Source organism: Leguminivora glycinivorella, chromosome 7 (genome assembly GCF_023078275.1).
Source record: "Leguminivora glycinivorella isolate SPB_JAAS2020 chromosome 7, LegGlyc_1.1, whole genome shotgun sequence".
In the NCBI taxonomy this organism is placed as follows: Eukaryota; Metazoa; Arthropoda; class Insecta; order Lepidoptera; family Tortricidae; genus Leguminivora; species Leguminivora glycinivorella.
Genome location: NC_062977.1, coordinates 5519533 through 5541743, shown reverse-complemented (window position 1 = coordinate 5541743; position 22211 = coordinate 5519533). Strand labels below are relative to the sequence as shown.

At 35.5% G+C, this 22211-nt stretch overlaps 2 protein-coding genes across 2 annotated transcripts in view; one reads left to right on the top strand and one right to left on the bottom strand.

The window, feature by feature from the left end:
* Positions 1-22211, bottom strand: part of LOC125228303 (cerebellar degeneration-related protein 2-like) — a 126145-nt gene that overhangs the window by 99339 nt on the left and 4595 nt on the right. The window lies entirely within an intron of this gene.
* Positions 1931-2854, top strand: LOC125228305. Its single transcript, XM_048132812.1, has 2 exons — positions 1931-2024; positions 2223-2854. The coding sequence occupies exons 1-2, from the start codon at positions 1985-1987 to the stop codon at positions 2819-2821; spliced, it is 639 nt and encodes a 212-aa protein (XP_047988769.1). The 5' UTR covers positions 1931-1984; the 3' UTR covers positions 2822-2854.

Sequence of the window (22211 nt, the reverse complement as noted above, 5' to 3'; positions counted from 1 at the left end):
GAATTTCATTTTTGAATGATTCCAAGCGAGATCCAGTAATGGGTCTATATGTTATTGTTTGTGGAGTATCATGAATAACGTTTAAGAAAGCTGCCCTTTGGCCGCTGTGATCGGAATGAAAACAGTTAAATAATTTCTTATCTATACATTCACAGTTACAAAAAATATTATCTAGGCATGTTGCACTAGTCACACCTACCCGGGTAGGTTCAAGAAATAAATTAAATAAATTAAATGATTTAAACAAACAGAACATTTTAACAGTATTACTAGATGACTCGAGCAAGTTAACATTAAAATCTCCACATACAATAACATGTTTTTGGCCCTTGCATACTAAATTCAGAACATTTTCCATTGTAGATTCAAATATGCTGAAGTCAGCTGATGGTGGTCTATAAACACATACAATAATATATCTGTCTAATTCAACACATGAAATTTCTATAGTTCTTTCTATGGAATATTTTACAACATCTTTGCGCTCTTTACACTTCATACAATTTTTAACAATAATAAGGGAGCCACCATGAGCAGCAGATTTTCTGGCAAAAAAACTAGCTAATTTAAAATTAACATAATCAAATATCAACTGTTCTTGTTATTAAATAAAAAACTACTGCTTTGAAATGGCTTCATTTCCTGAAACATAATCCAATGTCACATGTTGCGTCACTTGAGTCTGCCGTTTCTTTATTTATTATTATTTTACAAAAAATGCACCACAGTCGGCACATCTAAGATTACATGAAGGTAAACAATAGAACTACGAAAGAGACGAAATTAACACCTCCGATGTGACAAGAAATTCAACTGGATTGTATTACATTTTTTTTGTGTTTTTGATGTTTATTTAGTTATTACATTACAAATATTACAATACTGTTGAATCGGTATAGTTATTCGTGTCATCTGAATGATAGATAGCGCATTTATTGTTGTACAGCCATATCGCCCATATCATACATCACAGTTTTTGAGAAATTAAATGTCTTTTAATAACAAAAATAATTTATCTATGTATTCGGTGTATAGCAACGTGGTGTGAAATCAAGAAAAAACTTCCATTTTTAAGTAATTATTACATACCTATTTAATTTTTAATACTTAGGTACATTATTGTAAGTTAGTTATATCCATAGAACACTATTCGCTTCGCAACTGATGGTTTTAAATTAAATCTGCGTTTTATTGGTTTTTACTTTGAGACTAGAGGTTTAGATATATATATATATATATCTACTGCTCAAAAGAAAATAAGGGCCATTAAGAATTTCGGCTATTGCAGGAATAGGTACTTGCTTCATTCTTATTCAAATAGTATTGGAAACTATTGACAGCTTATTTAAATTTTATTAGCCTTACCCTTAGTCAACCAATGCTTTGTTTTATTGATTTTTGAAAGATATACAGGCTGTTTTGTGAAAAGTGCAGGATAATTAAAATGTATGAAATATTGGGAAGTATAGAAGCTACGTTTTCCGGCCACTAAACTAGACACTACTAAAGAGTCTAGGTAACTCTTTTTCACATTACAGTAAAATATAGGCTTTAGAATATCCACTTTTTCTTAATTTAAGTTAAAAACGGGTAACCCCTTTATGCACTACTAAAGTTAACTTTCAAAAGCCCAAATTTTTTTTTCGCGAGCACGATTTTTTTTCACGTCAGAAATGTAGTCAACAACCTCACCTATCTGATATTTAAATTTGGTAAACGAGGCACATATTACATCCTGCTTTCACGTTACGCTTTTCATGTGGCGTCTAAGTTAGTGGTCCTTATTTTCTTTTGAGCAGTACAGTAAGTTTTTCACTTTTTTTTATAATTGGATTGGAATTGTAGTTTTACAGCCGAATTCAGGCCCTGATTAATTTACCCGTGTTTGGTCATGCGTAGGAAATGGTCAGATTAAGAAGTAATTTTAAATTACTAATGATTTGATGTCAACTGAAGGCAGTTAGATGAACAAACTGGACGCAACATGGTAAATGGACGGGGAAATTTGCTGTTCTTAGCCACTAGTAAGTTAACATATCATTTTTTTTTCATTTGTAATATGTTATGTGTATTAACTAACTATTAGTTGAATCACTTTATAGGACCTTATGCTAGTTTTATTATATCAGCTCTAGTTTTCATCCACTTGAAAATAAAATATTTAGTTTTAATCATTAATCACGTAAAAATTAGATGTAACTTTATTGTTGTTTTATCTGCAGTATTATTGTGGCTAGCTCCCGGGCAAGGTATGCCAGAATTGCCCAACCGACGGTCCTCAGAAGTATCCTCGGACGAATGCGAGTCGTCAAAGTTGTGGGCGGAGATGGATCGGGATACGCTCCTGTGCGCTTCCAACGATGTCACCTACTTAAACCTATGCGAGTTTCAAAAAGCTCTCGATAAAGACCCCACGTTAAAACTCATAGAAAATGGACCATGTTTCTGTGATCCAGAAGAAAGTCACGAATGGAATCCTGTATGTGCTTCAAACGGACAGTCTTACGCTAACAACTGCGAGTTATCAAAAGCAAGGAGGTTGGAACTATTATTTATACGCCATCTCGGTTTATGTAACGCTATGCTGAAGAGAAATACTATAACATATAGAGAACTACAAAAGGTAAAGCTGTGGAGTTCATTCATGCCCCACGACCTTTACGTTTCCCTTAGTAACCGCGATTTAGCTGAGGCTCCTCCTAATAAAAGAGCAGAAAGTAAAAAATTACATACAAAACATGAGCGTTTGGCATTTGGTCCTGGACAACGGAAGCCTAAAACCAAAAACAAAAAAAAACCTAAATACGTCAATCGTCTTTGAAATAAAAGTATATAAATGTTCAATTCCAAAGGATTTTCTTTGTTTTATTCCATTATAGGTCCAACAGAAGCCTTCTTGACGTTACCGTGAGACTCAGTGAATCTGTGTAAGAATGTCCTATAATAGGTATTTTTATACTACTAGATATTTTATTTATAAGTATACTATAATAGTGATTAGTGGCCCGGGTTGCGAGCCCGGGCTTTGGCCGGTTCAATTCATTTAAATATAACTAGATAGAAGAAGAAGACTACCTACTTATTGTAGGTCTTATGGACTTAGGGTGGGCCAGGGACCACTAGATTCATCAGTATACGTCGCTTAGATGGTGATTGATATCGCAAGAAATACACATGTCCACGAGGCAGCCTACACACATGTTAAAACTAATCAAAGCACGATATAATGATGGCGATCTTTGAGTCGACTGTAGGTCGGCTGTCGTCAATCACACAATTTACATAACACAAAGGACACCCGACTCCGTTTGACTTCAAGACCGTTGGAATTTAAATACAATGCGAGATAAAACTGCATCTAATGATAGTCATCGACTAAAGCCTCAAGATGCGACATTTGTATAACAACAGGTACAAGCTGTTGAGTAACCGATTGAAATCTCACTTGGTGTTGCAGAACACTTTGGCGAACATCTCCTAAATATTTATCAGCAAAGCGGGGGCGTGGTCGTTAAGAAATCAGTTTCTTCAGCTTCGCTTGCAACAGCAGGTTAGCTTAGCTACAAGCTTATAAGCTTGGAATGCTTGGAGTATTCCAGCGCAAAAAAATCATGTGATTGGTAATAAAACTATAGAATAGCTCAATTTAGGATATAGGACCAAGTAAACAAATAGGAAGTGAAATGAAGCGCAACAAATCATTTTCATAAAAAAAACAGAATTGGGACCTGATTTTTTTCACGGGACACAAAATTCAACGAAAGGAACCTATTTTTTCTGCAATAGACGCACAGTCAAAGCCGTGCTGCTACCAGGTAATGTCGTTTTCATAAACATTGCATCAAAATTAAAATATTAGCAGCGTTTTTGTACCTACTTGAAGTAGAAGTTTACGAACCACAAGTAACATAGTAATTAGGTACCTAATTACTTCTACTCCTACACATGACTTAAATACCTTGACCTTAAATTGTGATTTCCTGATATTAGAACTACTTAAGCTCTACACTAGATACATAGATAGAATCGGTTTCACCAAACCCTGTCACCGAATTGACAGCGTTCGCAAAATTGTTTGTATCGGAATTTCCATAGACCTCTGCTGCGTGACGTTGATGGGTTAACTGTTAATTGTGTGGTGTAACAATAACAACTAGCCCTAACAACCAAATATACCTATAAGCACATAACAGATAATATCTATAAGTATCGTTGGGTGGACATCCGCAAAATTGCGGGTCACATCACAACTGGATTAGACTAGCTCAGGACCGGGATACATGGCGTATTAGAAGAGAGGTTTTATGCTCAGCAGTGGGCGATATAGGGCTGACATGACATGATCATGATGATGATGATCTATAAGTACCCTCTAGCTTCACAACAGAAGATGTCCATGATATTCTAATGATATGATGATAATTAGGTGACCATGACAATACTCGTAGACGCATTATCATAGTGACAATGTTAATAATAACTAAAATAGACGCGTCACCATGCATTACACCATTGGCTCCAACAATCTAACGGAACGTGTCATTTAGTTGCACTCGTTTTAAATTCAATTTTAGCCGCTGCTTTCTAATTTGACACATGTTATGTTTGTTTTCAAGAACAATGCATTCCTGAAACGAAGCATATTATTGCAACAAAGTCTGTACTGTATGAATGTTTTCATTGCTTAGGTGAACGTGTGGGCATTCTTCAACAGGTTGAGAGTGATTTAAATTTGTTTTATGTTATACTAATAAAGAGATTAATTTTATTATAATATCTTAAAATTATGCAAACTATATTTAAAACAAATTATTAGTAAAAGTAAAAAAAAATATACTCAAAAGTCCGGATCGCGGGCGATATATTATATGATAATTGTATCATATAATTGTATCAATCATGAAATAAGGAACAGCAAGCATGACAACGAAATTTTCAATCTTATCAAATTTTGAATGATGAATCATGATCCTTACGAATGCAGTGACCTTTCAACCAGCTAAGCAGGCCATTTGGCACCAGAAACATCGGCATTTGTTTCCGCCTGGCGACACACATTGCTTTATTACTGGCCCACATTGCTGGTCAGGTGCTGAGGCGTCAAACAAAAGACAAGTTCATGATAATGCGGCTTTCTTACCGACCACAACGCTAAGAACCATCCATTAATGAACTAACCAAATGATCATCCTTCCACCACATGACATAAAGACTGAAATACGTTAAATAGACGACGCTGCACAAACGCAAAGATTTTATAAGACTGGTCAATATAAAGATAAGATTATAAAGATGGATTTAAACTAATGATGGCTGACTTGCAGTATTTTCCCGCGGTCAGTAGGTAAGTATTTCCGTTTCCCATTAAGGCAACTCACAGTTCAACTACAAAAGGTATTCGTATTTTAATAACATTGCATTACAAGGAGAATTCACATGGTTTTTAATACATAATTGGATATATTGATCGCATAGACACTTAGGTATTTAACATTGTCTCAAAATTACAGCTTTTATCCATGGTTTAATTCGATCAGCGTGTCGTGAGTAGGGTATGCAAAAACCGGTTCACTTAAAAAACCGGTTAATAACCGAGACTTTTCCTTCAAAACCGGTTAACCGGTTATTAACCGGTTTTGAGGATTTTAAGTAAATGGCCGTACTACGCAATAATTACCATTACCTTTAAGAATTCTGATGTTAATGATATCGTAGCAGGTATTACTTGCACGATGAAGATCATTTTTATCCAGTTTTTGGAAATTTGGTAAATGCGGAAATTGCTAAAAAAGGCTTGTGTGGTTTGAATGTGATTCGTCAGTTGCGTTTTCTAGGCATGTCGCGAAAGGTCTACAGCTCCCAGAGCCCCTAGTAATACAAGCAATTGATGTAAGAAAACCAAGATCTCCATTTTACCTTTCTTTTAAAAAATATAGTTTGAAATATACGGTAGACTCCGGTTACAACGACGCTCAAGGGACCGCTGATATTACGTCGTACTAACCGGATGTCATACAAAACGAATTTCATTTATTTTAATTAAAAGTAATATCTACATCTCTATTACTAAAACATTTCAATCAATAGGTTTATTTACAGGGTATTTTCATCATAGTATTAATACCTTATTTTATTGTGACAGTCGTTTTTAGTATGCGTGCTTGCTCATCATTTGTAAGTAAAGCTAGTTTATACGCAATCGAAAAATACAAATTGGGTTCTATTTAGCTTATAAGATTAGACCCGAGGCGAACAAATTGTTAAAATTTTAAAAGCAATACTCCAAAAAGTTACGTGGCCACAATGTAATCTTGCTACTTGTTGTAGGCAAGACAGGGGGCCGTGCTTGGGTGGAAGTAGCTTTATTTCCTCAATTTACTAGTAAAACTAAAAACGTTGTCGCTCGTTGTTGCAACCAGACTTGACGGACGGATTCTGTGTAAAATGTGTCGTAAAAAGCGGCTGGTCGGTAAAATCGGAGTCGTAATAAACGGATGTACTTTCATTCTATCACATACGAAAACCAAATAAATACCTGTGCTTATGTCGTTGTAAGAGGTTGGACGTTAGGTCTATGCGGAGTCGTAATATACTAACCGGACTCTACTGTACTGTATAAAATGTATAATTGAGTAGACTCGGGACTAATTTTTAAAATAAAATCATTACAGATAATAATGTTGTCAATGAAAAGTAATGAATAAATCTTTATTATTACAAAACATTAAATAATTACGTATTTTTGAACCTTTTAATGCCTAATTTTCCAAATTTTGAGCAATAAAAACAGTTTCGGTTATTAACCGGTTAGTGACTATAAAAACCGGTTTTTAACAGAGGCCATAAAGTCTCGGTTAACCGGTTTTTCGGTTAACCGGTTAACCGGTTTGCACACCCTAGTCGTGAGAACAGTGGACAATATCTTAATTAAATGATTATGGAATAGGTACGTATTGTTTCAATGTGAACATGTCAGAATTTTTAGCCTACCTTATGATATGATTATCTCGATGTACCGGAATCCTGAAGAATGTGACACACATAGAAGCTACAATTACAATAGAAGGAAGGACCAAGTGTAGTAAACCACCTCTTTCATTTTTCACGGATTTAATTTCAAGTCCGACTCGGAGTATAAAAAAATACCACTTTATGTATAGGTAGATAATTCAAGTTAGCCTTAGTGCGTTTTCACATTACCGGATCCGATATCGGATGTCGGAAGGATTTCAATGGAAAAATCCAAGATGGCGCCTGTAATGTATGGGATATCGGTCCGACATCCGATATCGGATCGGATTATGTGAAAACGCACTTAGTGGTAAATCTGGAGCTGTATTAGCAAAGGTATATAAGTCTTTAAAAATTCACGTCCTTTTCCACGAATTTGTTTCATACAGTATAGTCTGCGCACGTACAATATTCGTTTGAAGATGAACTACTTTATTTATACGTAATCTGTTGCAGCTACAAATTAGTGACAATCATAATTAAAGATTGCTGATAGGACAAAACACTTCGGATGAACAATACTCGTTCTCGTTCGTGCCATTGCATTGTCTGTGATAATTAAAGCAACTGTAAAATAAATGGATTAGCACGTAAGGCTGGTTTTGGTGTCACGCGGACCGTCCGCGCGGAGCGATCTGGGCGACCAATTTGTATGAAGCTGATGTTGTCGTCCGCGCCTCTCTAAAACGCTCCCTGAACAAATACATATTAGTTCGATGCGGATCGCTCCGCGCGGTCGGTCTGCGTGACACTAAACCAGCCTAAGTGTGTTAATACTCCTTTTCTACTTAGCGGTTCTTTTAGTACTTTCATTTCACTAGTGGTTTGAAAACTCATCTAATCTAAGCTTATGTGTCGACATAGGTTCTCTAGCCTGACCTACCCTCTTGGTACGAAACTGAACGCAAACACTTCGAGATAGTTTGAATGGAAACGTTTTCTTTGAATGGAATAATTTTTCAAGCCAAAGTATCATTTTCATGTATCTGTTTGCACTTTCTTTATGTATTGATTATAGTTAGTAATAATATGACATTTAGAGACTTTATACATCTCTAATTCTATATCAGTGTATAGCTAATTTGCTTATGATTAATATTTTTAGTTAATATTTCTATATATTAATTCATTTAACTTTAATGAATACTCTGTAATGTTGACATGTAAAAGTGCCCCCGTGGCCTATTTGCTGAATAAATGATTTTGTATTTTGTATGTAAGGTAAAATACCCCATAATGGACGGTGATGCCATTATGGACAAAAAAACACAAATCCTTAAAAATAAGTATCTAAAATAAGTTTCTAAAAACTGACGACTATGTACCATAAACTAGAGTTGTAGAGCTGTTTCATTTTGAAGTTTCAATTAATTCGGTTATTTCTGAAGGATTTGGCGACAAGATAAAATTCACCAGTTTACTGAAAAAAATATCAAGACGAATTCTTAGTAATGTTGCTAAGAGAGTTGAGTTCATGTATAAAATAATAAAAAAATAACGCACGGTGTAATCTTGAATGCGTTTTACTTGCTGCATTAAGCATGAGATAAGGTATAAAACATACTAGTTTGTTGCTCCAAAGATATAAAGAAATGACGTTATTTTGCGAGTGTCCATTACTGGACCCGAAAAACTGCGTACCTCCTATAATGGACAAGGAACAATTTACAAAACCAAAATTTACAAGAAACAATCCTATGTTAAAATAACCCAAACTAATTGTATTTATGGTGTATAAAATTGACTCATTGCGTATCAGTTGGCTTTAAAAGTAAAATTTTAAACTTATTTCACTGTCCATAATGGGGGATCCATTACTGGAGAACTGCCGTCCATAATTGGAGAAAAAACACCTAGTTTTAATTTGTTAACTATGAAGAAACCAATAGGAGTATCTATTTTGCAATACGCTTGAAATGTAAAAGAAGGATAGGACATTCAAGATTTAACACGCTTAGCCGTAGAATTTTTACATTTATCAGTGAAATATCAAAAACAGGCGATTTTTTTTCTTAAACTGTCCATGATTGGGTCCGTCACCTTATGTTTTTGATAAGCATCAGGGACATCAGGGTTACATTTTTAAGTGTTCGCTTTTTTGTACCAGACCTCTTTTCTCTGAAAAGCTAAGAATTTTAACACCTAATGGCAAGTGCTGATGCAGTCTAGAATAGACGATGATTCAATTGCTAAAGAACTCTTTGTTTCTAATTTACAAGATATAATTATATTTAAAAAAAATATTGGTATGTATATTTCTACTTGGTGGTCTATTCAGGTACCTACTAATTATGGTTATTCCTTCAGAAATGAAATGGTAATGTTGACTCTCGTTCATAAGTTACGTAAACAAAAACATAAATATACTAGGTACAAGTATGTACTCGTAAAGTTTCCTATGAAAATAATTATTATATAAATTGCTAGTGAGAGAAGTAATTGCAGTACATTCAATAAACACTAATGAGGATAATCTTCTAGAAGCTATTTGCTCAATAACTGTTGAACTCTGAACGAGGAAGCAAAGGAAACAAGCAGAGAGGGGATTATGAAACATGAAACACACACATGCACACACAAACACACATGTTTCACTATTCACTACTTACAAATTGGAAGAGTAAGATTATAACTTTATAAGTGCAAAATATATTCGAAATTCTGCTATCTTGTCGCACGAGTAACTAAGGTACAGCGGGGCAAATCTCGACTGGGGGCCAATTGTAACTGATCCATTTTTTCCATTATTACACTGTGATGTTGAGTTCTACATGTATCCACTGAACACGCCTACCGTATTTAACCGGTGGACACTATATTTAATTAATGCAAACATTGTAAAACATGTAAAAAATTGGACCAGTTACATTTGCCCCCCAGTCGAGATTTGCACCGCTGTACCTTACGTAATTATTACGTATGTATTATTTTAAGCTTATACACATTCATTAATGTGTATGATGATTATAAGATTTAATTACAACCTGGAGCTTTAGAAGTAGCGACATGAAGTTCAAAGGTAACTTCAAAATGTTTTTGAATTTTACATCGATCACAATTAGAATTTTAAGATACTCTCTAAAAATATAAATACTCTTATAAATTAGCTCTATATGCGAGAGAATCGTCACTTTAGACACAGGCATATCCGATCAATATAATAGCTAGCTATTTTTAACGATACCTAAAGTTCTAATCTACGGCTAGGTGCAGGCAGAGGTTCAGGCAGACCGAAAAATGGCGGAACGAATTGGACTCATTCTACCCGGAATGGCAGGGTTACACAAATAACAGGGTCGAGAGTGAAAGAAGCGAGGGGAGGCCTTTGCCCATTAGTAGAACACTAAACCAGGCTAGCAAAAAAATGGCCTTAAGTACCTGACATAGGCTACATAAGTATGAGTCGCTACTGTCAGCAAGTAGCCAAATATGTACATTTATATTGCAAATCGTAGTCGGCACTAAAGCACTATAGTAACAAGACCCATAAATTTGCGGCAATATCAGTTAAAATCGCAATATTCGATATCGGAATGTGGTTCCTGATTAGCTGTTGACGTTGGGCGCGACCGCTCTGACATCCTGTCTCACGGAGCACCTACTGTATATTCTCGATAGGTAAATTAAACGTCGAGTATACAGGCGGCTTGTTATGTAACCCGCACGGGAAGCATGGTCGCGCGATAGACGATAAAATAGCAGGCCGTCCCTATCGCACTATTTGTAAGTGCGATAGAGACGGCCTGTTATTTTATCGTCTATCGCGTGACCATGCTTCCCGTGCAGGAATATTTTGCGACGTGTCCATATATCGTCACTACATTTAAAAATAACCGGCCAAGAGCGTGTCGGGCCACGCTCAGTGTAGGGTTCCGTAGTTTTCCGTATTTTTCTAAAAAACTACTGAACCTATCAAGTTCAAAACAATTTTCCTAGAAAGTCTTTATAAAGTTCTACTTTTGTGATTTTTTTCATATTTTTTAAACATATGGTTCAAAAGTTAGAGGGGGGACGCACTTTTTTTTTTTCCTTTAGGAGCGATTATTTCCGAAAATATTACTATTATCAAAAAACCATCTTAGTAAACCCTCATTCATTTTTGAATACCTATCCAACAATATATTACATGTTGAGGTTGGTATGAAAAAAAATATCAACCCCCACTTTACATGTAGGGGGGGTACCCTAATAAAACATTTTTTTCCATTTTTTATTTTTGCACTTTGTTGGCGTAATTGATATACAAATTGGTACCAAATTTCAGCTTTCTAGTGCTAACGGTTACTGAGATTATCCGCGGACGGACGGACGGACGGACGGACGGACAGACAGACATGGCGAAACTATAAGGGTTCCTAGTTGACTACGGAACCCTAAAAACTTGTATCTTCGTCTGTCAATGAAAAGAAAATTGTAGTAAGTATGTATGGAATGCATATAGACTTACTGCGTTTTAACGGCTCAGCCACGACATTGGTCATTGGTCTAAGCGCGACAGCGGTGAGCGGCGGCCATACATTGGAGCGAGACACAGCGATGGGACTTTTAATTCGCACGTATGGCTGCCGCTCACCGCTGTCGCGCTTAGACCAATGTCGTGGCTGGGCCGTAACTTTGAGAAGCAGCGTGAGATACGAGATTTTTTCAAAGTAGTGACGATATGTAAGTTATACTGAACAAGTGAGCAACTTTTGTTACGGAACCGTACCGGAAACGCCAAATTAAAATTGCGTCTCCCATTTAAAATATCTGACTAACCATAATGCTTTCAGGAAACAGTCTATTTTATTATCTGTTTTCGGTATGCTCATCTTGCAAAGTATTAAGTGCCATTTTAAATTGTAGATATACTGGCAAGAGAAGCTTATACTGACGGGGTAGATTTTCATTATGTTCCTACTTTTTCTGATCGCCTAAGACTGGCAAAAGTTCGATGTCATGAAATGTGGAGCGAGTAGACCAAAGATCACGGGAAAAGGGGATTTGGTACAGAACGGTTCAGCCACAACTTCCGAGGTCAATTTGGTTTGATAATTGTAATTTAAATCGCCTGGAAACAACACTTGCTATGAGACTTCGAAGTGGACACATTCCATTAAACAAATTTGCTCACTTGATGCGTAAGGTCCCATCACCGAATTGTTCTGAGTGCGATGTAGAAGAAGATGTTTATCACATTTTGATGGAATGTGTCCGCAACGAATCGGTGCAACGAGAAATTCACGAGGAAAACTTTTTTAAGATTGGTGGTTGTAATTATATGTTATCTCAGCCGCTGTCAGAGGCTGCTAGGTTAATTTATAAGCTTGTAAATGTAGGCTTAAGTAGACGATGATACTTATTTAATGTAGTTCATACAGAGCGACATCGTCACTCAGTGACAAAGCTCTTTCAATAAAGAAAAAAAAAGACTTTAAAATCATCCTGTATGTTCATTGTTCACAGATGTATTTGGATTGCAATAAGACATTTAAGGTGATACAGGAAGAAATTGTAACCACACAGCTTTTTGTCTCGAAGGCTGAAAAACTTTGTAATAAAGTAGTTTAAATTGTAATCATAAACGGAAACTGACTTTTTTACCGACTACCTACCTACTGAGTATTAGGAGTAGCACACTTACGTGCTATTCATTTATTTTACAGTTTTTTAAGAACTCGATATTTTTGGGAGTGTTATGTACGAAATACGACTTATAGTCATTTTATTCTAGGAATTTACTAGGTCAGATAGTATATCTATATAAACCTATTTTTACATCAACATACCTGCTTAATTCACAATTTCCCCACAAGCCTCAATTTGTCTATATTTTAACCCCCTTTTTCATAAACGTACACTAAAGTTATCAAGCCGATAAAGTTCGTTTGTCCCTTTCTATCACACCAATACGTCGGAAAGGGACAAACGAACTTTATCGGCTTGATAACTTTAGTGTACGTTTATGAATAAGGCGGTAAATATTTATGCAATTAAATTGTATCAACCGAGTCACGTAATACAAAACTGCGGCACTCCTTAAAACAAGTTTATTCGAAAATTAAAATACTCACATATAGCAATAGAATTTGAGCGTAATGTGCTCGTAGTAGTGGTTATTTGGCCATTGACATCAGAGTTTCACATACAGGTCCACTTCTCTCCGAAGCTCTTACTACATCCAACGAAGGTCGAGTATTGCTTGATATGTGCTACAGATATGGGAGGCTGTGTTCATAATAAAATTGTAGTAAGTGCGTATGAAAGCCTTGTGTCTTTAGTGCCTTTTTCTATCGTGGCTTCGGTTGAAAACACACGTGAATGTCTCACGATGTCTCGGGTTACGCAAAGCTTCATGGGAGACGCTCTAGCTTTTCTTACCAAACCCAGGCAAAATATTGTCTCAAACAACCAACTTACGGATGATCCCAAGAAGCGTTACCATCGCTCCTAATCAAAGTTCACTTTATCTGGTTTAATAGGGGCCAGTGTCAGGTCAGTTCTTAGAATAGCAGACTTGGAACCTGACTAAGACAATAGTACTGCCACAATGGACACCAGTTTTTGTGGTAGCTATTACAGTTTTAGGGTTGATGTTGTAGAGCCGGATTGGCACGTAATTTAATACGGTAAGGTCTTGATAGTGGTTTGAAACTATTCTTTCGGCAATTGTTTTTACGGTGTAGGTCTCGTAACTAGTTTTGTACGGTCAAAAATTTTCAGCACGTGTACAATTGTACATAGTTACTCGTACCGGTCGGAAAACTTATACTAGTACTAGTACCTAACTCTTACGGTTATCGTTACTTACGTTACTGAACATGTGTGTTTGTTTTGACATGTGCCGTCAAAACACTTGACAATGACTTTAATGTTATGATTAAGGCCCTCTCACACTAATAAACCATTTATGTAAGGAAACGAAAAAAATTTTTTTGTTTTCGAATTTTACAAAAATCGATATAAAGGGTGGTTCCTGCCTAACTGCGTGTCGAATTTAACGGAAAACAAAAAAACACGGTGTATATAATGAAAAATCTGCAAAATTAAAATACTTTATATGTTTTAAGCTTATTGGCTTATGTAATGGGAAAATTCTTTAGTACGGACTGTTTGGAGTTATTTTCCTGGCAGGCGGAAAATTAATGATACAATTTAAATAAAAATAAGTCCATTGAAAGGATTGAGGAATAAGATATTTGTCGTCATCAGCTATCCTTGAGTCATTGCATTAAAGTGTAGTTCATATATATCTGCACCTACACACACAGACGTTTACAGAGCAAATACAATGTAGCTACTAGCTACGATATCGAGGTTAAAGCGCAAAGACAAGACACCAACTGTTACAATAATACAGAAATACTTCTTTTCGTTTACCTGCTTTATTTCTTTCACACATTTCGTGAAGACAAATCCGAATGGCAATTCTAAAAATTTACGATTTAATTAGGCCTCATAGCGTATGTTTAATAAGATCATCTGAGCGACACAAACATCAGTCGTGTAAAAACACACTGTATACTGCGATATTCAAGCGTATTAAGATGTAATGAATATCTATTTCTAATTTCGCAATTATAAAGTAGTTAAGAAAAGAACGACTATACTGACTATGGTCATCTATGATTTACCGTTTATTTTATAGGCTAAATTAATTGTTTTATAATGCTTGGATGGGTTGCAGTCTCAGCCTTCCCATGTATATGGATGAATACAACATAGTCGCACTCAGTGCTTTCAAAAAGTTCTAAATCTACCTTCAGACTGCTTCTAAATTAAACTTTATCCGGAACCATTGAAGGTTCAATTCAATATAATTCATATCAATCATTGAGTGCTTTTGAAAAGAAATGTTCCCCACATGGAAAGTCGTAAAGAAAACATAAATGCCGGCAAAAACTATCGTTAGCGTGCTGTGGAATAATCTTATTCAAATTACATGTGCGATGTGCGGCGAGGTGCCATTTCTATTTCTATAGGATTCACTGATGTGCTAATGACTGTGCATACATGATTGACAGAGTATACGTTATTGTTTGTGTAATCTTGTTGAATTTGCGAACGTTGCTTATTCGAGACAAGTTTGAGATTTGTAAAGTGTGGTGCAGCAGAGTGCAAAGTAACTTTATACTTATAGGCTAGACAAATTGTTTAGTAATATAGGATTGACAAGGGTTCCCAATCTACTCGAAAGAACAAACGTATATGCAATAGAATGAAAAATAATATTGTCATAGCTATTAGCTGTATGGTGTGATGAGTTATCTATTCCAGAGCTTTGTAGGGATATCAGGCGTTTTCAAGTTATATTGCAAGAGTCCTGTTATAAATTTATAATACTAAATTAATTAACAATTGGCCAAGATTAACATGTAGAAGCAAGTGTTCTGTGAACTGTGTCTACTTGAGATGCACTGAGCAAACGTTAGGTGTGAAGTCGTGCGTAAATGTTGCATTGCATTACTTACCTACTACAGTCGGAAACTCGGAAATAAATGGTGGTGTCTTTTTAAACGTGAAATAAATCATCACAATCGTAACAAGGTAAAAATAATATATGTCGACTTCGGCAATCATGGAGATTTTCCTTTCAATAACTCTTATGTGGTAAGGAAGTACCTACTTAACTCATAAGGTTAGGTTTAGGTAGCAAGTAGCAAACTAACCCGAACAGTAAAACTGATAGGTACCTATGCATAGCAATGAAACAAGTGCTTACGACGGAAGCTCTTAATAACAAACGAACTAAAGAACGAAAAACACTTAAATAACGAACACTTAAGTGGCTTACATACATATGTAAAAAAATAGCAGGCAAAATATACCTACTGAAATTTGTACGAATGACATACTTTGTGGTATCTATTATAGAAATTATATACGACTAATATAGAATAAATATATTATTAAATAGTCAAAATTCAAAAAGTGTCAAGATAATATGATTCTAAGCGTATTGGTATACCGTTCCTCTCTTAACAATGAATATTTATGTAATATGCGGCTGACTGCATAAGTAAGAAGTTCGCTATCTAGATAGTAATTAAAAACCTAATCTATTCCAAGATAAATTAACTATCGATCTTAATGATTGGCCATTGGTTATCGTTATCAAAGGAAAGCATGTGAAATCTCGATATCACTATTACTTGCAATTATTCAAAATATTAAAAGAAACAAAGTACATTTTTAATCATCAAATAATAAGAAATAGGTAATAAAGTAGATACTTACATCAAAACTTACAAGATTTTTATGACCCTTGGATACGAACTCACAAACACGTCTGCCAAAACTAGTTCCCCGCCGCATAACGGCCTTTTCGCCATGTCAAGTTCCTTATAGAGATGGGCGGCGGGAAAATACCCGGGGTAGATATCGGGTATTTACCGGGTATTTACCCAATCTACCCGATATTTACCTTTTCTACCCTAATGGGTGGGTATAAATAAATATTGTTATAAAATGGGTCATAAATTGAATTTAATCGTGAAAAAATGTTTTCTTGGTATTGTATAATATATTTATATTTTATTAATATAGTTCTATAAACATATATCGAAGTATTTGTATTGAATAAGGAATTTGTTAAATATCATTGACATGCTTGTGTGTTTGTTACCTCCTCCTCCTAAACGGCTGAACCGATGGGGATTAAATTTTGTGTGCTTATTATAGTTCCTCTCAAGTAACAATTTCTGGTCCTATAGTGGTCGAGGACATCAAATTAAATCACACTAAATGGTCCTATAAATAGTCTATATTGGTACTGTAGAGCCGATTTGGCGCAATTATGCAGCCATTTAGTGATATAATAGGCCTATAGCAGTATCATCCGTGACGTTTAAGGTCTATAATGGTGATGTAATGATGACTATTGTGCTAATTTGTTGACATAGAGGACACAGTAACGCTATTATAGTATCAATTTATGCTATAGTAGCATTTGAGATTCCGTTATACAGGTTATTTTGTTCTATAATAGCAGTTGCCGTCCCTTTTAATGCGAAATTTCTAAAATAATTTAATGTGTGTAATATTTAACAAAAACCGGCCAAGAGCGTGTCGGGCCACGCTCAGTGTAGGGTTCCGTAGTTTTCCGTATTTTTCTCAAAAACCACTGAACCTATCGAGTTCAAAACAATTTTCCTAGAAAGTATTTATAAAGTTCTACTTTTGTGATTTTTTTTTTTATATTTTTTAAACATATGGTTCAAAAGTTAGAGGGGGGGGGGACGCATTTTTTTTTCCTTTAGGAGCGATTATTTCCGAAAATATTAATATTATCAAAAAACGATCTTAGCAAACCCTTATTAATTTTTTAATACCTATCCAACAATATATCACACGTTGGGGTTGGAATGAAAAAAAATATCAGCCCCCACTTTACATGTAGGGGGTACCCTAATAAAACATTTTTTTCCATTTTTTATTTTTGCACTTTGTTGGCGTGATTGATATACATATTGGTACCAAATTTCAGCTTTCTAGTGCTAACGGTTACTGAGATTATCCGCGGACGGACGGACGGACGGACGGACGGACGGACAGACAGACATGGCGAAACTATAAGGGTTCCTAGTTGACTACGGAACCCTAAAAACTGTTCTAAACGAGGAACTTAACGAAAAGTGGCGTGTGAACTTGTGAAGTTTAGTGTCAATTAACATAATTTGGATTTCGTATACTTCCATCATTACTGCAAAAAGGTATGCGATGGAAATTTTACCGTTAAAAGAATATTAGTTTAATGGAGTATTTTAAATGCGCCCTCGATTTATACATGTTTTGAATAAAATAAATAAATATAATTTAATACAATAAAATTATTGGCACCATAGTTTCTACTATGGATCCAAGAAGTAAAACATACGCTTTTATAGTTCGACTATATCACTTATCATACGCATTCACTGCCATAAGCCCGCCACCGTGGATTCAATTAGGGTTGCATGAGAATTTAACTATGATCCAGTTTAACTTATAAGTTCTTTATATAGAAAACAATACTTGTTTTCAATGTTTTACTATAGAAAGATCTTTTAAACAGTATTAATAAATGTTGTTTTCTTTTTAGTATGACAAATCTAAACTACAATTGGTCGCTATGTGTATTTTTAAAGTTAATTTCTAGAAAAACACTGTACGGAACCAGATACCGCATTTTTGGCCTGATTTCATAATTACGATGTATAAACACCATAAAGCAGCCTTTTAAGGTCAAAATTGTCATTTAAAAGTAATCGTTTTCTACTCTTATATATCTGATTTGGTTTATAAAACATATAGTAAACTCAGCTATAACGCTATTGTGTTTTAAAAGAGATACCGAAACCATTATTCAACAGGTCTGTGATATTTAAAGAGTCATTGTGGCGTATACGGCGATGAGATATAAAAGGCATTAGAAAACGACTATAACCTTTTCAAAGCTATATAAACGTATCCTGAAAACTTCATTATACAGCAAAATAGCTCTATAATGGTATTCATATCACTACTATACAGTGTTAAATACTATAGCAGTGTTTTCCAAAGCCACTATATCCCAAAATAGTGGTATAGTTAGGTTTTAAATCTGTTAAAACACAACTACTAAAAATACTATAAGCGGCTTGTTGGTAACCTTAATAGCGCAAATTGATAGCATAACAGTGATTCCTAACACTATTATACAATAATATTGTTCTTATTTGATCCTGTTATAGACCAGGCCTATAGCGGCTCTATAAAATGGTGATATAAACGTTTACATCACTTCCTAATAACACCTTTTAGCTGTATAACACAACAACTATAGCGGCTTGTCGGGAACCTTAATAGCGCAAATTGATTGCATAACAGTGATTTCTAACACCATTATACAGTAATATTGTTCTATAATAGTCATATTTGATCCTGTTATAGACCAGGCCTATAGCGGCTCTATAAAATGGTGATATAAACGTTTACATCACTTCCTAATAACACCTTTTAGCTGTATAACGCAACAACTATAGCGGCTTGTCGGGAACCTTAATAGCGCAAATTGATTGCATAGCAGTGATTCCTAACACTATTATACAATAATATAGACCTATAGTAGTCATATTTGATCCTGTTATAGACCAGGCCTATAGCGGCTCTATAAAATGGTGATATAAACGTTTACATCACTTCCTAATAACACCTTTTAGCGGTACAAGCTTATAGAGCTAAAAGGTGTTACTGGAGGCTTTTATACGACAGGCGGTCACGCCGAAAACCTTTATACGACATCTATAGTAGCTTTTAGCGTCGAAAACCAAAATTATAGCACTAAAATGTTACTTGCTGTTTGTTTGGTAAAGCCTACTATCTAGCCGAAGTCCAGTATCTAGCCGAAGTCACATAGAAGGCATTATTACAGTCCGAATTCAAAGCAAGTGTTAATTAAAATCACACATGGACGTGGCGCTTGTTTAGCTAAGTACAAACTAAAGTATAAGTATCCCATAAATAAAAAAAAAAAAAGTAACTGACCGGTCAAGTGACTTATTGCACCCTTTCAATACGGATGCACCTACCTGGCGTTTTGCAAAGCTGTGACCTCATTGGCTAATGAATTTGAATTTGTCTGTCCACCGTGTTTAAGTTAAGTAAGTTATTTGAATACTTAGTGGGCCTAAAACATCTGGGGAATACAACTTTTTAATTGAATGTGGTAAATTACACATGATATATGGAATATTTGGAATCTCTGTTAACATTTTAATATTAGTTAGTCAAATATATATATTTATTTTAGTAGAAAAATATATTTCAGTCATGTAAATTAAGAATAATCTTTAATTTCATAGATTATTTTTTATACCCGCTCATTTGGGTAGATACGGGTAAATACCGGGTAGATTGGGTAGATATGGGTATTTTCCCGGTATTTACCCGTCAGCGCCCATCTCTATTGCTTACCTATTCCAAATAATTTTCCTTCGGCACATCACTACTCGCAACGCGATAAAACAGTAAATGCCACTTTATTTGACATGTGACTTTTATTTATGTTATGAACATGTCCATTAGCTGCCGTTAGCTCTTTACTAGTTGCTTGATGTTTATTTTCAATAATCATTGCTGGCGTGGCATTAATGTGTTTCTGAGTGACGCTAAGTAGGTTTACCTAATCTATGTTGTGATTGTGTTACTTGCTATGATTGACATGTGGATTTCCATCAGAGAAGGCTCCTTAAACTTTATGTGACAAAATGACCATTCAGAAACTTGAAATTTCAAATAGATATATTATGTAACAATTTTAATTTACGTCATCAAAGTTAATCAAAGAATTGTTTTTAATGGTTACTTTACACGTTTTATCGGGTCAAAACGCAGGGGCGACTTTGAAAATCTAGTTTTAAAGTCATACTGTAAGTAAATTCGCGATTTTCTATGGTACATTTAGTTTCTGTAAATAATGAATAATGTTAATTTTAAAGCCGCTCAAATACCATCAAAGTAACCCCAAAATTTCATAAAGTCACCTCGGTTGACGGTATGTCGCGAGCTGACTATAATTAAACTTTTTTAATAAGTTTACAAAAAAAATACAGTTTTTTTTAAATATACTTTATAGTCAATGTGTCGATGAAAATTCTAGTCTAGCGTCGAGTCACGAAACTGACACTAAGCTTTAAAGCCTATTTCTGAGGCCCACTTGTACCAACCACTTCACTCAGAGATAGTGGGCTGTCAAATTACATATAAAATGGTAGGGTTAACCCACCATTTTCGTTGGTGCAAGTGGCCCTAAGATATTTAAACATTTCCGATTTCTAAGCAAATACACAATTTACATAATAATATTTCAGTTAAACACCAATAAATAAAACATCAAGGCTAATTTGAATAAGCCAAAACTGCCAAAAGCCGTTGAAAACCTGCTTAAAATGGAAATCCGCGAAATGAATCACGCCTCGTACCGGTTATCCATTGACCGCCATCGCCATAACCGAAATATGAATTTTATAATCAACAGGGCCATGAAATTACATACGTGAATGTTTTTTCAAGTTCATCGTTCGAAATAGTATAAAGCGAGCCAATACATCGTCGGGTTGCGCCATAGCAAATAAAAATGATAATGCCTATGTCGCACTAAAACATCCCTAAATGTTCATTATTCTAGGAGAACCCGGCGGCAAGTACGGTCGCGATTTCGCGAAATACAGCCGATCGCGTCGATCAGTCCTTTTCGAACTTTCCGTAAATGCGTAATTTGCGAAAAGGATGCACCGACGCGATAAGCTATTTACACTAGCGTGCTAGGCCCGTGGTCTGGCTCCTGTATCGCTTCGCTATTGATACTTGATGTTGTCGTCGTTTCATACCGCGCAAACGATTGACATCATAATCAGGCCCGGAGTTCTCGTTACACCGTTTTCCCACAAAATAGACTCGCTTTTACCAATCAACCAATTATAATAGTTCAACGAATTAACTGTTACCTACATGTATCACCTCAAGATTGGAGGGTCAATGACAGATGCACCAATTAAACGCAGTCGTGAGAAGCCGCCGCGTGAACTCACCGTTACATTCAATACTAATAGGAACTCAAGTGTTTATTAAGTTTAATAACCCAAATTACGCGTTTAGAACAATACTGTTACGCGATTGAAATAGGTAATTTTGATTTAATTAAGCGTGGTTTACGCGGGTAGATTGCAAGGTCTTACAGAAGTAATGACAATAATTAATGGTGTAAAATAATCGTGATCAACGGGGGTAGCCAGAGACTTATTCAGACAGGTATCTAGACTGCGCAGGCTCCAAACAACACGCCGAGAGACATCTAGTTATTCTGTTCTGACCACAGAACACAAAAAACCTAGTTTCTTGTTTCTGTGGTTCCGCCATAAGTTAGGTACTTTTTTGTTTGTCCGTAGGAGTTTGTTCGAATCAAAGGTTTCGAAATCATAACTTGACCAACCTGTTTGGCCTTATGATTGCTGCACTGATTGTGGACAGCCGGTGATCGATTTACCGTGTGATGAGTGGTAACTCATGGCAGTCATATGATAAATTATGTACAGTGTTTAGTGGAGTATGGTTTTCATCATAAAATGGACTTAAAACGTGTTGTGGGCGACACTGGCTCCTTGACTGCCATAGCTGGTAGCAAAGCCATCCCGGTTTCTTCAGGTTTTAGTGATTAGTTATAGTTAATGAACCCTGAATTATTAAGAAATAATAAAAATATT

Coding starts and splice junctions, on each gene's coding strand:
- LOC125228305 (XM_048132812.1), top strand. CDS start 1,985: ATGGTAAATGGACGGGGAAATTTGCTGTTCTTAGCCACTA. Junction 2,025..2,222: donor TTTGCTGTTCTTAGCCACTA/GTAAGTTAACAT, acceptor TTTTATCTGCAG/TATTATTGTGGCTAGCTCCC.